General features: G+C 50.9%; 1 protein-coding gene across 1 annotated transcript in view; it reads left to right on the top strand.

The window, feature by feature from the left end:
* The first annotated feature begins 4856 nt into the window (after positions 1 to 4856).
* ACER2 (alkaline ceramidase 2) overlaps positions 4857 to 12114 on the top strand; it is a 56096-nt gene continuing 48838 nt past the window's right edge. Inside the window, exon 1 of the mRNA XM_075316350.1 lies at positions 4857 to 5450. Within this exon, the coding sequence (XP_075172465.1) occupies positions 5343 to 5450 (108 nt within the window). The 5' untranslated portion in view covers positions 4857 to 5342. The remainder of the gene's footprint in view (positions 5451 to 12114) is intronic.

Here is a 12114-nt window from a genome sequence, read left to right as displayed (position 1 = left end):
GTCGGCCCCCTTAGCATGTAAGCACACCCCTGTGGGGAAGGCAACTAGCCAGGGGAAGTAACACCCTTGGGACTAGTCCCAGTGCTCATTAGCATATTATAAAGAATCTTTAGAAATCCTTTTTCTAAAGATCTCTTTATCTATGCTACTAGATACAGGGACGGTTAGGAAGGGATTAGCAATATGCACCCAGAACTGCTCGTGGTGCTGGTGCATATTGCACTTGACAGGTTCCCTTTCCTATAGATGAAACTTTCTGCAATCTCAACTGTGTGTATCCAGCAAGAAAAATGACATGCTTTATGGATGCAAACGTCCTATATACAGTTCTCCTGATCTAAAGGTATCTATTCTAGAGACCTCACAAGGGCTGGGGAAAGGAGTTCTGTAGATTTTGCAAATGTCTTTTATACATGATTTTAGCACATGTAAATGTAGCGCCCCTAAATACATCAGGGTGCTACAGGGAACTACACCTTTACGCAGGGTGCAAGGCCTACCCCCCCATGGCTCCAAGTGCCCAGGAAATCGGTGTCACTCCCATCTGCACCACTATTCCCAACCCACACCTCACACCATTACCTGTCAGCCACACCAGTGGGTTGGTCTAGCTGGAACAGGACCACCCACCTAGGGGTCAGGCAGACTGGTGGGAGAGACGAGGAGAGAACAGAGATCTCCCGAAGTGAGAGGATCTGGAGTGTTAGCTCCCGGGGAGCTAGTAAAGAGAAGTTGGGTCACAAGCAGTGATCTGGGACCAGAGGAGTCGGTGACCGGGTTCAGGGACTGACAGAACTGACTGGTACCGAGCATGACAGGGTACAGGACCCTAGGTCAGGAGCCGATTCAACGTCCTGGCAATTAACCTGCAGAGGAAGGGAGCCTTCAGGGACCTTCCTAGGAGCTCAGAGATTGAGGGCATCAGCACAACGAGGGGGACAGGGTTTTCCAGACAAAGCAACCCACTGAGGTCCCAAGTGCCAGCCCTTAAGAGCACGGCTACACTACACATGGTGAGCAGGCCCCGCAACAGCTTCAAACCACGGGGACCACCAACGGACTACAAATTGTGCACGGAGGCAGGCTCCGAATCACTAAGTGACATCGGTGGTACCGGGTACTTTGACGGGATCCCGGCAGCTGTACAAAGAGACTTGGTTAAGAACTGTGTGTGCCTCAGTTTATCTCCGCCGTACAGTGCATCAACCACCGCAGTGAGTATGTGCTGCTCTGATTCGGATCCGCAGTGTGGCTCGAGGGATTCTACCGGACCTGGGGGACACTTCAAATAAAAGGGGGACTTATTTGTGCGGGATTTGCCATAAACTGTCTGTGACGCCACCCACGGTGTGTGGTGAAGTGTGGCACCACCGCTGCTGTTGTGGGACTCCCGGGGGCGATGGGATGGCAGCAGGATGTTAACCCCTCCGTGGGTAGGGATGGATGCCCCGGGGCCCAATGTCTCTATGCCGGGGATAGTGACTGCAGGGGCTGGCGTGCCCGGTCGTACTGGGGAATGTTAGGTTACTCACGGATGAATAAATCACACAAGTCCAGTGGTAAACCAAGGTGCTGGTGGCCGGCCGCCGCGGTCGGGTGTATATGGTCCCATACCCGGGCTGATGATCTGTATAACTTTCCTCTGCACTCAAGTGTTTGGTGTGTTGGACTTCCCGGTGTGAAACACGGGAGTCCGCTCCCGGTCCTTTTGATGGGAGCTTTGCCTGCTGATGCTGACCCTTGGGATCTACCGGGCCCTGGCGGATGCCCTATCCCTCTCGGTGGGTGGTTGTCTGCTTTTGGAACTTTGGTTGGGACAGGACCTATAATTCTGCCCTCAATTGGTTAATTAGCTAGGCCGTTGGTTCCGGTCCTGGCTTCAGGGTCCAAGTACCCCCTCTGTGCACGGTTTCTGGGTCGCGTCTCCGGTATCGGTACCGGCGGGCTCCAACCCTGCTCCGGTCCACCTCGGATCTCCGGCAGCCGTCTTCCCGTCTCCTGACAGACACGGACCATCGTCTGCTGTGGCGCCCTGGACAAGCCAGGGGCCACAGAGAACTACACCAACACACCCCACACTCCCGGTCAGGCACACCGAAGTCAGATAAAAACCCTTGTTGCCTCCCTCCAGGGGCTGATGTTCACACCAGGGGGTGGGCCAGGCGGTTGGTCCCGCCCACCGAGGAGTTCACAGTCCTGGAGGCGGGAAAAGAGAGAGATCAGTTTGAGAGTTGAAAGTGGAAGGAAGGAAAGTGGTAGTAGAGCAGACTGAAGTTGGTCCGGGTGTGTGGCCCGGACGGAACAGCAAGGTTGGCAGACGGTGGTGACCGTCTGCAGGAGAGGACTATCGGAGCCAACCGTAAGGACCGTGGACGGGCGGTGGCCCGGCGGTACCGGACCGGTACGCAAAGAGAAGCCAGCACCATCCGGCAGGGGCTTACGGAGCCCGGCAAGGCTAGGAGTCGCCGTGAATTTGCCAAATCCATTAGCGAAGGGAACCTCCTGGGTTTCCCAGCAGCCAAGTCCCGACAAAAGGCAACAGTCCAACCGAGAGAGGGAAACACAGTCACCGCCAAGGCTACAGTTCCCAGGGCCAGAGCCTGCGGGCAAAAGGGGCTCCTTCGGCAACCTTCAAAGCTGGGGAGCGGGTTACCAGTGGGAACCCATTGGAACCGTTACACTACACAGGTGCAGGGAAAGGCAGTCACCACCAACCTGCCGGGAGACATAACACCGCAGCCGTCTGTGGGACCCGTCCATCCAGCCGTTTGTTTGACCGGAGACTCTGTGTACATCATTGGGCTGAGTGAGTACCACCGTGCCGTGCGGCACAGCGCTGCCCCCGCGACCCTGCACCTCATCAGGCCCCGTAACCCGCATGCCATCCATCCCTACCCCATCACCGGGCCCCGGGACAACCAACCCCCTACCCACGGAGGGGAGAAAACAACATCCTAGCTGCTCCCTGTCATCGCTCCCGGGATCCCCGTCCAGAGCAGCGGTGGTGTCACCAATCTCACCACAACCGTGGGTGGCGTCACGGACAATAAATCCCCAAAACAATCCCCCCTTTCACTCACGGGCGAGGAATGCCGCTCGAGTCCCCGGGATCCGGCCCACCGCTCGAGCCACCACCGAGCAGCAGCAGCAGCAGCCGGACCCGAGCAGTGGGAGAGCGCAGTGTTCCCTCCTCCACCCTCGACACTGCCACCTAGCCAGCACGTAGGCGCTCCAACCCTGACGCATTTCCTTTCTCACTCCGCACTTCACTGGAGCTACACTGCTCACCCTCCACTACCACTTGAACTCCAACTTAGACTACCGCTTTTCAACTGACTCTCTTTTCCCGGGTTCTCCAGACCCCTAGGTGGGCGATCTCCATCCACCTGGTCCCGCCCACTGGTGTGTCTGTCCTTCCCTGGGGAGGGTGACTAGGGCTTCAGATCGGCTGTATGTAACCGTGTGTAGGCAGGTGTTATGCGGGGGCCTATTTGTGTGACTACTTGGTTTTGCCAGGGCGTCACAAGTACACCAGAGAGGACGGAGCATTGCCCCCCCCACCCCGGGGCATTTGCGGAGGCCGGCATGACCCCTGATTGGTGGGGAGGTCAGGGTGTCATGTGTGGGGGAGGGGGAGTGAGCCCGTTTTGAAGGGATTGGATGGCCAAAGGGGAGGAGCGGTACTTTCCCGCTCCCCTGGCTGAAGGAAGAGTCCCGCCCGCCCTCCCTAATATTCGTGGTATGACTGGGTTGTGCATTATATGGGAGGGGTGAAGGGGTGGGGGGGGTTTCTCGGGTCGTAGTGGCTGATTGGCGTGTTATTGGTGGGTCCTTGAAGTTGGTTTAAAATTGTTCGCGGAATCCATACGGGTGTGGATCCCCTCATTGGCAGAATGGCTGGTCACCTGGTGATTTGGAGGGGAATCCCAACGGGGATGTCGGGGCCCCTGTGGGTGTGTTGGGGTTAACGACGGATTAACCCTTACAGTGTGGTGCGCCTGAGCCAGTGTGGGTAACGGCTGGGAGCAAGTTGGTTTTATGGTTCGGTTTATAGGAATCACCAGGGTTTGTAGCTTCAAGGACCTTACCATATTGCAATTTTATTGGTTATGTATTTTTGTTAATAAATGGCTGCTATGGCCAGAATTATCCAAAGATATTCGGTGTCTGTGTAGTCATTTTAGATAAGAATGGGAATGGAGGGAGGAGATGAGAAGGAGACCGGAGTCAACTATTCCAGGGTCATGCCTATGCACCCTGCCTCCCATCTCCCTTCATCGCCCGAGCACCGTGGCCTTCCCTACCTGTGGAGGGACTGTTACCTTGCTGCTTCACACCATCTGCCCCGGTCCTCCCTCCAGCAGCGGTGGTACTCCCATTACCGCAACCCGCAGGTGGCGTCATGAACATTACTCCCTTGTAAATACCCCGTTCATTGAGTGGCCGCTAAGACCTGAGTCCGGGGACCCTCGAGCCACAGCAATCCCGGATCCAAGCAGCCCGCCTGCTTAGGGGTGGCACATATACAATGAAGAGTGTGGGCTTGATCAGTCCGATAGTCACTATTGCCTTCCGCACTGAACTGATAAGAATATTCAGGGACTTTGGCTTAATATTTGATAATCCACAACCCAGCGGATACATAACAGTATACTTTGTTGTTTGTGCTGGCTCTGAGCAGTTCCAGCCTACACTTGCTGGCTGTGAATATCTACACAGTGTTGTGCCATGACGCGTTCCTATACACATTGCTCCTGATGTACACCGTGAGCCCATGTGATGACTGTGCTGAATTACTGGCTGCCACCGACACACGTGATGGCTATGACATAAAGCCAGGCAGCAGTGACTGTCATGTGGGGGTGCCCTCTCCTCACATCTGAGCGACCTCCTGCTCCATGTAAACAGGGCTGGCAGAGGCGGGGATGCGGCTCATGTGCCTCAGCGGTGCCACCCCTGGGAGGGACCAGCTCCAGCTTATGGACGCCTTAAGTATTCGCTTCAGTTGTAGGATCAAGCAGATGGTAAGGAACAGGCTGAGGAGCTGTGCACTGAGGCGCCGTGTCCTCACAACAGCCGCTTCATTCTTCCTATATCTACCTTGTGGTGCTATAGGATCCAAAGAAGCAGCCTGAACATCTGTGTATAGGCTGCCGACATTGATCAGCTGTGGTGCCAGGGTGATCAGCACCTATTAGTTGTATGTGTTGTCAGAGGACCTAAGAGAAGACTACAGAGTCTTCTAGGAGCTCGGGGCACAGAGAAGACAAGATCTGACATCTCTAGGGTCCGAGCTGCAATCCTGAAAAGTCCCATACCTGACCAGCTACCCAGAAAGTGCCATGGCATCTCTGAAGATCTGGGATCACCTGCAGGCTGGAAGCTCCGAGGTGGACTGGTGTGAGGACAACTACAAAATCGTGCCCACTATTGCCGAGTTTTATAATACGGTCAGTATAGACTTTGTGTCATTTGTTTGTAAATGTGATCTTGGTACATAATGTATAGAACAAGATTCCAAAGGAAACTAATTGATCTAATAAATCAAATCTTTATTTATTTTTTTTATATATAGCGCTAACATATTCTGCAGCGCTTTACATACATCAGGAACACTGTCCCCATTGGGGCTCACAATCTAAGGGTATGTGCGTATTACATGCAGTTACGCTGCGATCTGCACCACAGCGTAACTGCATGCGTCCCCTGCAAAGTCTATGGAGATTGTGCAGGAGCCGTGCGCACGTGGCATATTAGAATGCAGCGATTCGGCTGCTTGCCGAATCGCTGCGTTCTAAGAAGTGACATGTCACTTCTTTTGTGCGGTTTGCATGCTGTCTATAGGGAGAGGCAGCATGCAGAGCGCATGAATCTGCCGGCACCATGCGCTTCAGAACGCAGCTTTTCAGCTGCGCTCTGAAGCGCACATTTTAGGTGCGGTGCAGAGCGCACACGTGCGCACATAGCCTCATAATGATAAAGCTAAGGTGCAATAGGTCCCAACCTAGATATATACTTACCGCTCCTATCTGTAAACTTTTAGGTCTGGGACTATAGAGCTATAACTAATATAATAATATTTACTTATATAGTGTTATTAATTCCAGAGCACTTTACATACATCAGCATCACTGTCCCCATTGGGGCTCACAATCTAAATTCCCTATTAGTATGTCTTTGAGTGTGGGAGGAAACCAAGGGGAACCTATTGAGAACATACAAACACCTTACAGGTGTTGTCCTTGGTGGGATTTGAACCCAGGAACGAAGAATTGCAAAGCAACAAGGCTAACCACTGAGCCGTCCAATTAATATTTATCTACAGCCACCTTTAGGCCCTGTGCACACGCTGCGGTTTTTGATGCAGTTTTTTTTTTTTTTTAATCTGCATCAAAATCTGCATGTCTCTCCTGAAGCTAGCAAAGTCTATGGGATTTTAGATTTGCTGTGAACATGGTGTGGATTTTTTCCATGCGGTTTTACTGCACATTTTAATGCAGAAAAAAATCTGCAGCATGTCAATTATTGGTCAGGTTTAGCAGCGCTTTTTCCACTTACTGACTTCAATTCATTGACTTACTTGATGGCCAAAAAAAACGCTTCAAAACCGCACCAAATCTGCATTAAAACCGCGTCAAAACGGTTTCTGATTTGACTCCGTGCACAAGCTGCGGTTTTTGACAGTTTTTTTTTTTTTTAACTCTGCATCAAAATCTGCATGCCTCTCCTGAAGCCAGCAAAGTCTATGGGATTTTAGATTTGCTGTCCACATGGTGCAGATTTTTTCCATGTGGTTTTGGTGCAAATGTTGATGCAGAAAAAATACGCAGTATGTCAATTAGTTAGGTTTTGCAGCGTTTTTTTTCACTGATTGACTTAAATTCATTGACTTTCTTGATGGTCCAAAAGAACTCTGAAACCGCACCACAACGGCGTCAAAAGCAGATGCGGTTTTGATGTGTGATTTTTGTCACAGCGTGCAGATCTGGTGTAGAACATTTCTGCAGCGTGTGCACATAGCATTAACCCCTTCACCCCCGGCCACTAAAACACCCTAATGACCGGGCCATTTTTTGCAATTCTGACCAGTGTCACTTTGACAGGTTATAACTCTGGAACGCTTCAACGGATCCTGGCGATTCTGACATTGTTTTTTCGTGACATATTGTACTTCATGTCAGTGGTAAATTTAGGCCGATATTTTTTGCGTTTATTTGTGAAAATTTAGGAAATTTGGCGAAAATTTTGAAAATTTCGCAAATTTCAAACTTTGAAAATTTATGCCCATAAATCTGAGAGATACGTCACACAAAATAGTTACTAAATAAACTTTCCCACTTGTCTACTTTACATCAGCGCAATTTTCGAAACAAATTTTTTTTCCGTTAGGAAGTTAGAAGGGGTCAAAGGTCATCAGCAAATTCTCATTTTTCCAACAAAATTTACAAAATAATTTTTTTAGGGACCACATCACATTTGAAGTGACTTTGAGAGGCCGAGGTGACAGAAAATACCCAAAAGTGACCCCATTCTAAAAACTACACCCCTCACACTGCTCAAAACCACATCCAATAAGATTATTAACCCTTTAGGTGCTTCACAGGAACCAAAGCAATGTGGAAGGAAAAAATGAAAATTTTACTTTTTAACACAAAAATGTTACTTTAGCCATAAAATTTTCATTTTTACAAGGGAGAAAAGAGAAAGTACACAATACAATTTATTGTGCATGTTCTCCTGAGTACGCTGATACCCCATATGTGGTAAAAATCAATTGTTTTGGGCGCACGGCAGAGCTCGGAAGGGAAAGAGCGCCATTTGAATTTTTGAACGCAAAATTAGCTGCACTCATTAGCGGACGCCATGTCGGGTTTGAAGACCCCCTGAGGTGCCTAAACAATGGAGCTCCCCCATAAGTGACCCCATTTTGGAAACTAGAGGCCTCAAATAATTTTTCTAGATGTTTGGTGAGCACTTTGAACCCCTGGGGGCTTCACAAAAGTTTATAGCGTTGAGCCGTGAAAAGAAAAAAAAATTTTTTTACCACAAAACGGTTGCTTCAACTAGGTAGCTTTTTTTTTCACAAGGGTAACAGGAAAAAATGCACCATAAAATGTATTGTGCATTTTCTCCTGAGTACGCAGATACCTCATATGTGGTGGAAATCAAATGTTTGGACACACAGCAGTGCTCGGAAGGCAAGGAGCGCCATTTGAATTTTTGAGTGCAAAATTAGCTGCACCTGTTAGCGGACGCCATGTCGGGTTTGAAGACCCCCTGAGGTGCCTAAACAATGGAGCTCCCCCACAAGTGACCCCATTTTGGAAACTAGAGGCCTCAAATAATTTTTCTAGATGTTTGGTGAGCACTTTGAACCCCTGGGGGCTTCACAAAAGTTTATAGCGTTGAGCCGTGAAAAGAAAAAAAAATTTTTTTACCACAAAACGGTTGCTTCAACTAGGTAGCTTTTTTTTTCACAAGGGTAACAGGAAAAAATGCACCATAAAATGTATTGTGCATTTTCTCCTGAGTACGCAGATACCTCATATGTGGTGGAAATCAAATGTTTGGACACACAGCAGTGCTCGGAAAACAAGGAGCGCCATTTGAATTTTTGAGTGCAAAATTAGCTGCACCTGTTAGCGGACGCCATGTCGGGTTTGAAGACCCCCTGAGGTGCCTAAACAATGGAGCTCCCCCACAAGTGACCCCATTTTGGAAACTAGAGGCCTCAAATAATTTTTCTAGATGTTTGGTGAGCACTTTGAACCCCTGGGGGCTTCACAAAAGTTTATAGCGTTGAGCCGTGAAAAGAAAAAAAATTTTTTTTACCACAAAACGGTTGCTTCAACTAGGTAGCTTTTTTTTTCACAAGGGTAACAGGAAAAAATGCACCATAAAATGTATTGTGCATTTTCTCCTGAGTACGCAGATACCTCATATGTGGTGGAAAGTAATTGTTTGGGCGCATGGCGGGGCTCAGAAGAGAAGGAGCGCCATTTGACAGCAAAATTGGTTGGAATCATTAGCGGACACCATGTCACGTTTGGAGACCCCCTATGGTGCCTAAACAGTGGAGCTCCCCCACAAGTGACACCATTTTGGAAACTAGAGCCCTCAAATAATTTTTCTAGATGTTTGGTGAGCACTTTGAACACCTGGGGGCTTCACAGAAGTTTATAGCGTTGAGCCGTGAAAAGAAAAAAAAAATTTTTTACCACAAAACGGTTGCTTCAACTAGGTAGCTTTTTTTTTCACAAGGCTATCAGGAAAAAATGCACCATAAAATGTATTGTGCATTTTCTCCTGAGTACGCAGATACCTCATATGTGGTGGAAAGTAATTGTTTGGGCGCATGGCGGGGCTAAGAAGAGAAGGAGCGCCATTTGACAGCAAAATTGGTTGGAATCATTAGCGGACGCCATGTCACGTTTGGAGACCCCCTATGGTGCCTAAACAGTGGAGCTCCCCCACAAGTGACACCATTTTGGAAACTAGAGCCCTCAAATATTTTTTCTAGATGTTTGGTGAGCACTTTGAACACCTGGGGGCTTCACAGAAGTTTATAGCGTTGAGCCGTGAAAAGAATTTTTTTTTTTTTACCACAAAATGGTTGCTTCAACTAGGTAGCTTTTTTTTTCACAAGGGTAACAGGAAAAAATGCACCATAAAATGTATTGTGCATTTTCTCCTGAGTACGCAGATACCTCATATGTGGTGGAAAGTAATTGTTTGAGCGCATGGCGGGGCTCAGAAGAGAAGGAGCGCCATTTGACTTTTCAAACGCAGTGCACTGATCGGCCGCTGCAGGACGCACGGTAGGATGCGATAAAAAAAAGCGTCGGGGATACGTAAAAAAAAAAAGTCACGCCAAAAATTGACCATGGATGCAGATACGTTATGTGCATCCCTGATCAGCGTTTGGCGGGACGCACGGACGGATGCGATACAAAAAGCGTCGCAAATACGGAAAAAAGTCACGCCAAAAATTGAGCAGGGATGCCGATCCGTTATCTGCATCCCTAATCAGTGCTCGGCGGGACGCACGGACGGATGCGATACAAAAAGCGTCGGGGATACGGAAAAAAAAAGTCACGCCAAAAATTGAGCAGGGATGCCGGTCCGTTATCTGCATCCCTGATCTGCGCTCGGCGGGACGCACGGACGGATGCGATACAAAAAGCGTCGCGAATACGGAAAAAAGTCACGCCAAAAATTGAGCAGGGATGCCGATCTGTTATCTGCATCCCTAATCAGCGCTCGGCGGGACGCACGGACGGACGCGATACAAAAAGCGTCGGGGATACGGAAAAAAGTCACGCCAAAAATTGAGCAGGGATGCCGATCCGTTATCTGCATCCCTAATCAGCGCTCGGCGGGACGCACGGACGGATGCGATACAAAAAGCGTCGGGGATACGGAAAAAAAAGTCACGCCAAAAATTGAGCAGGGATGCCGATCCGTTATCTGCATCCCTGATCAGCGCTTGGCGGGACGCACGGACGGATGAGGTGTAAAAATGGACAGGGGATACGGAAAAAAAAAAAAAAGTTATACTCACAGTACCCAGAGGACTAGCAGGAGGATCACTGACCAGAAGAGCTGCAGAGGAACAGATGGCAGAGAGATGGACAGCTTTACAGGAGCAGCAGGCAGATCAGCAGAATGCCCAGGAAGGACCCAGCGATGGACGCAGATGTGATCAGGCCGGTGAAGACAGGTAAGAGGACGTCGGGGGAGAGCAGAGGGGGAGAGGGGGGGGTGAGAGCAGAGGGGGAGGGGGGAGAGCAGAGGGGGAGAGCAGAGGGGGAGGGGGGGAGAGCAGAGGGGGAGGGGGGGAGAGCAGAGGGGGAGACCGGAGAGGGAGCTGCAGAAGCAGAATAGAAATAATGGGGGAGGCAGTCAGATCGCAGGGGGAGCGGATCGGGATGTCGGGGGGGGGGGGGGGGGGGTTGGGGGGAGCAGATCGCGGGGGGGGCACGGCAGGGGCTATCACGGCAGCGCGCAGGGGCACCACGGGAGCGCGCACGGGCTGCAAAGTGAGCACAGTACTCACTTTGCAGCAGCAGCGGTGGTAGCAGATCGGGATGCCGGGGGGGGCAGATCGGGGCGTAGGGGGGCAGATCGGGGCGTAGGGGGGCAGATCGGGGGGGGGGCACGGGCAGGGGCCTTCACGGGAGCGCGCAGGGGCCTTCACGGGAGCGCGCAGGGGCCATCGCCGGAGCGCAATACTTACCTTTGGAGCTGGCGCGGTGACAGCAGAGGCGGCGTCTGCGGCGGCAGCAGCAGTGGCGTGGTACCAAAAGTACCAGCCACTCCACGCTGCAGCCATGTTGGGGGAGGGTCCCCAGAGCAGCACAGGCCTGGGGAGGGCGGCCACCGGCAGATCAGACCGCCCCACTGCACACTGATTGGAGCGATTGCGCGTCATAGCACGATCGCTCCAATCAGTGCTGCAGGGGCTGGGGGCGGCATGTTTGAGGTCCACCTATGATATGCTGCAGCAGCTGCGGCATCTCATAGCTGGATCTCACAGGATCGCACTAATTCGGGCATTATTTTTGCCGAAATTAGTGCGATCGATGTGGTTGGCGGTTCAGATTTGAACAGCCAATCACATCGATCGTCGATAGGGGGTGGCGATGCCACCCCCCCTGGGGTCAAGCAAAGGTCCCCTGCTGTAAGAAACAGCAGGGGACATCATTTGAAAGCCGTTGCTATGGCCACGGCAATCAAATGAAGTTTAGGCAGTAAAATTACGTCCCTGGTCGTTAAGTCACGTTAAAATAGGACGTAATTTTACTGCCCGCGGTCGTGAAGGGGTTAATATTGCACAGTTGGGATTCACGACTCATGTCTTTGAAGCATTGTCCAGCCTCTTAGAATAGTACAAACTGAGTAAGATTTATGTTAGGCCGGGGCCACACGGGGACTACTGCAATCCTCGCATGACAGTGGGCTCATGCTGGCAGCACAGCGGGAGCTGAGCATCATGCGAGTGTCATTACGACGGAGGTCCGATTGTGCGATCGGACCACAGCTGCGGGGAGCAGGCCGGCGCTAAGGAGGAGAGGGAGGGATTTATCTCCCTCCTTCCTCCGTATCCGGCTATTG

The sequence above is a fragment of the Anomaloglossus baeobatrachus genome, chromosome 1, assembly GCF_048569485.1.
Source record: "Anomaloglossus baeobatrachus isolate aAnoBae1 chromosome 1, aAnoBae1.hap1, whole genome shotgun sequence".
NCBI lineage: Eukaryota > Metazoa > Chordata > Amphibia > Anura > Aromobatidae > Anomaloglossus > Anomaloglossus baeobatrachus.
This window is presented reverse-complemented; position numbering and strand designations above follow the sequence as displayed.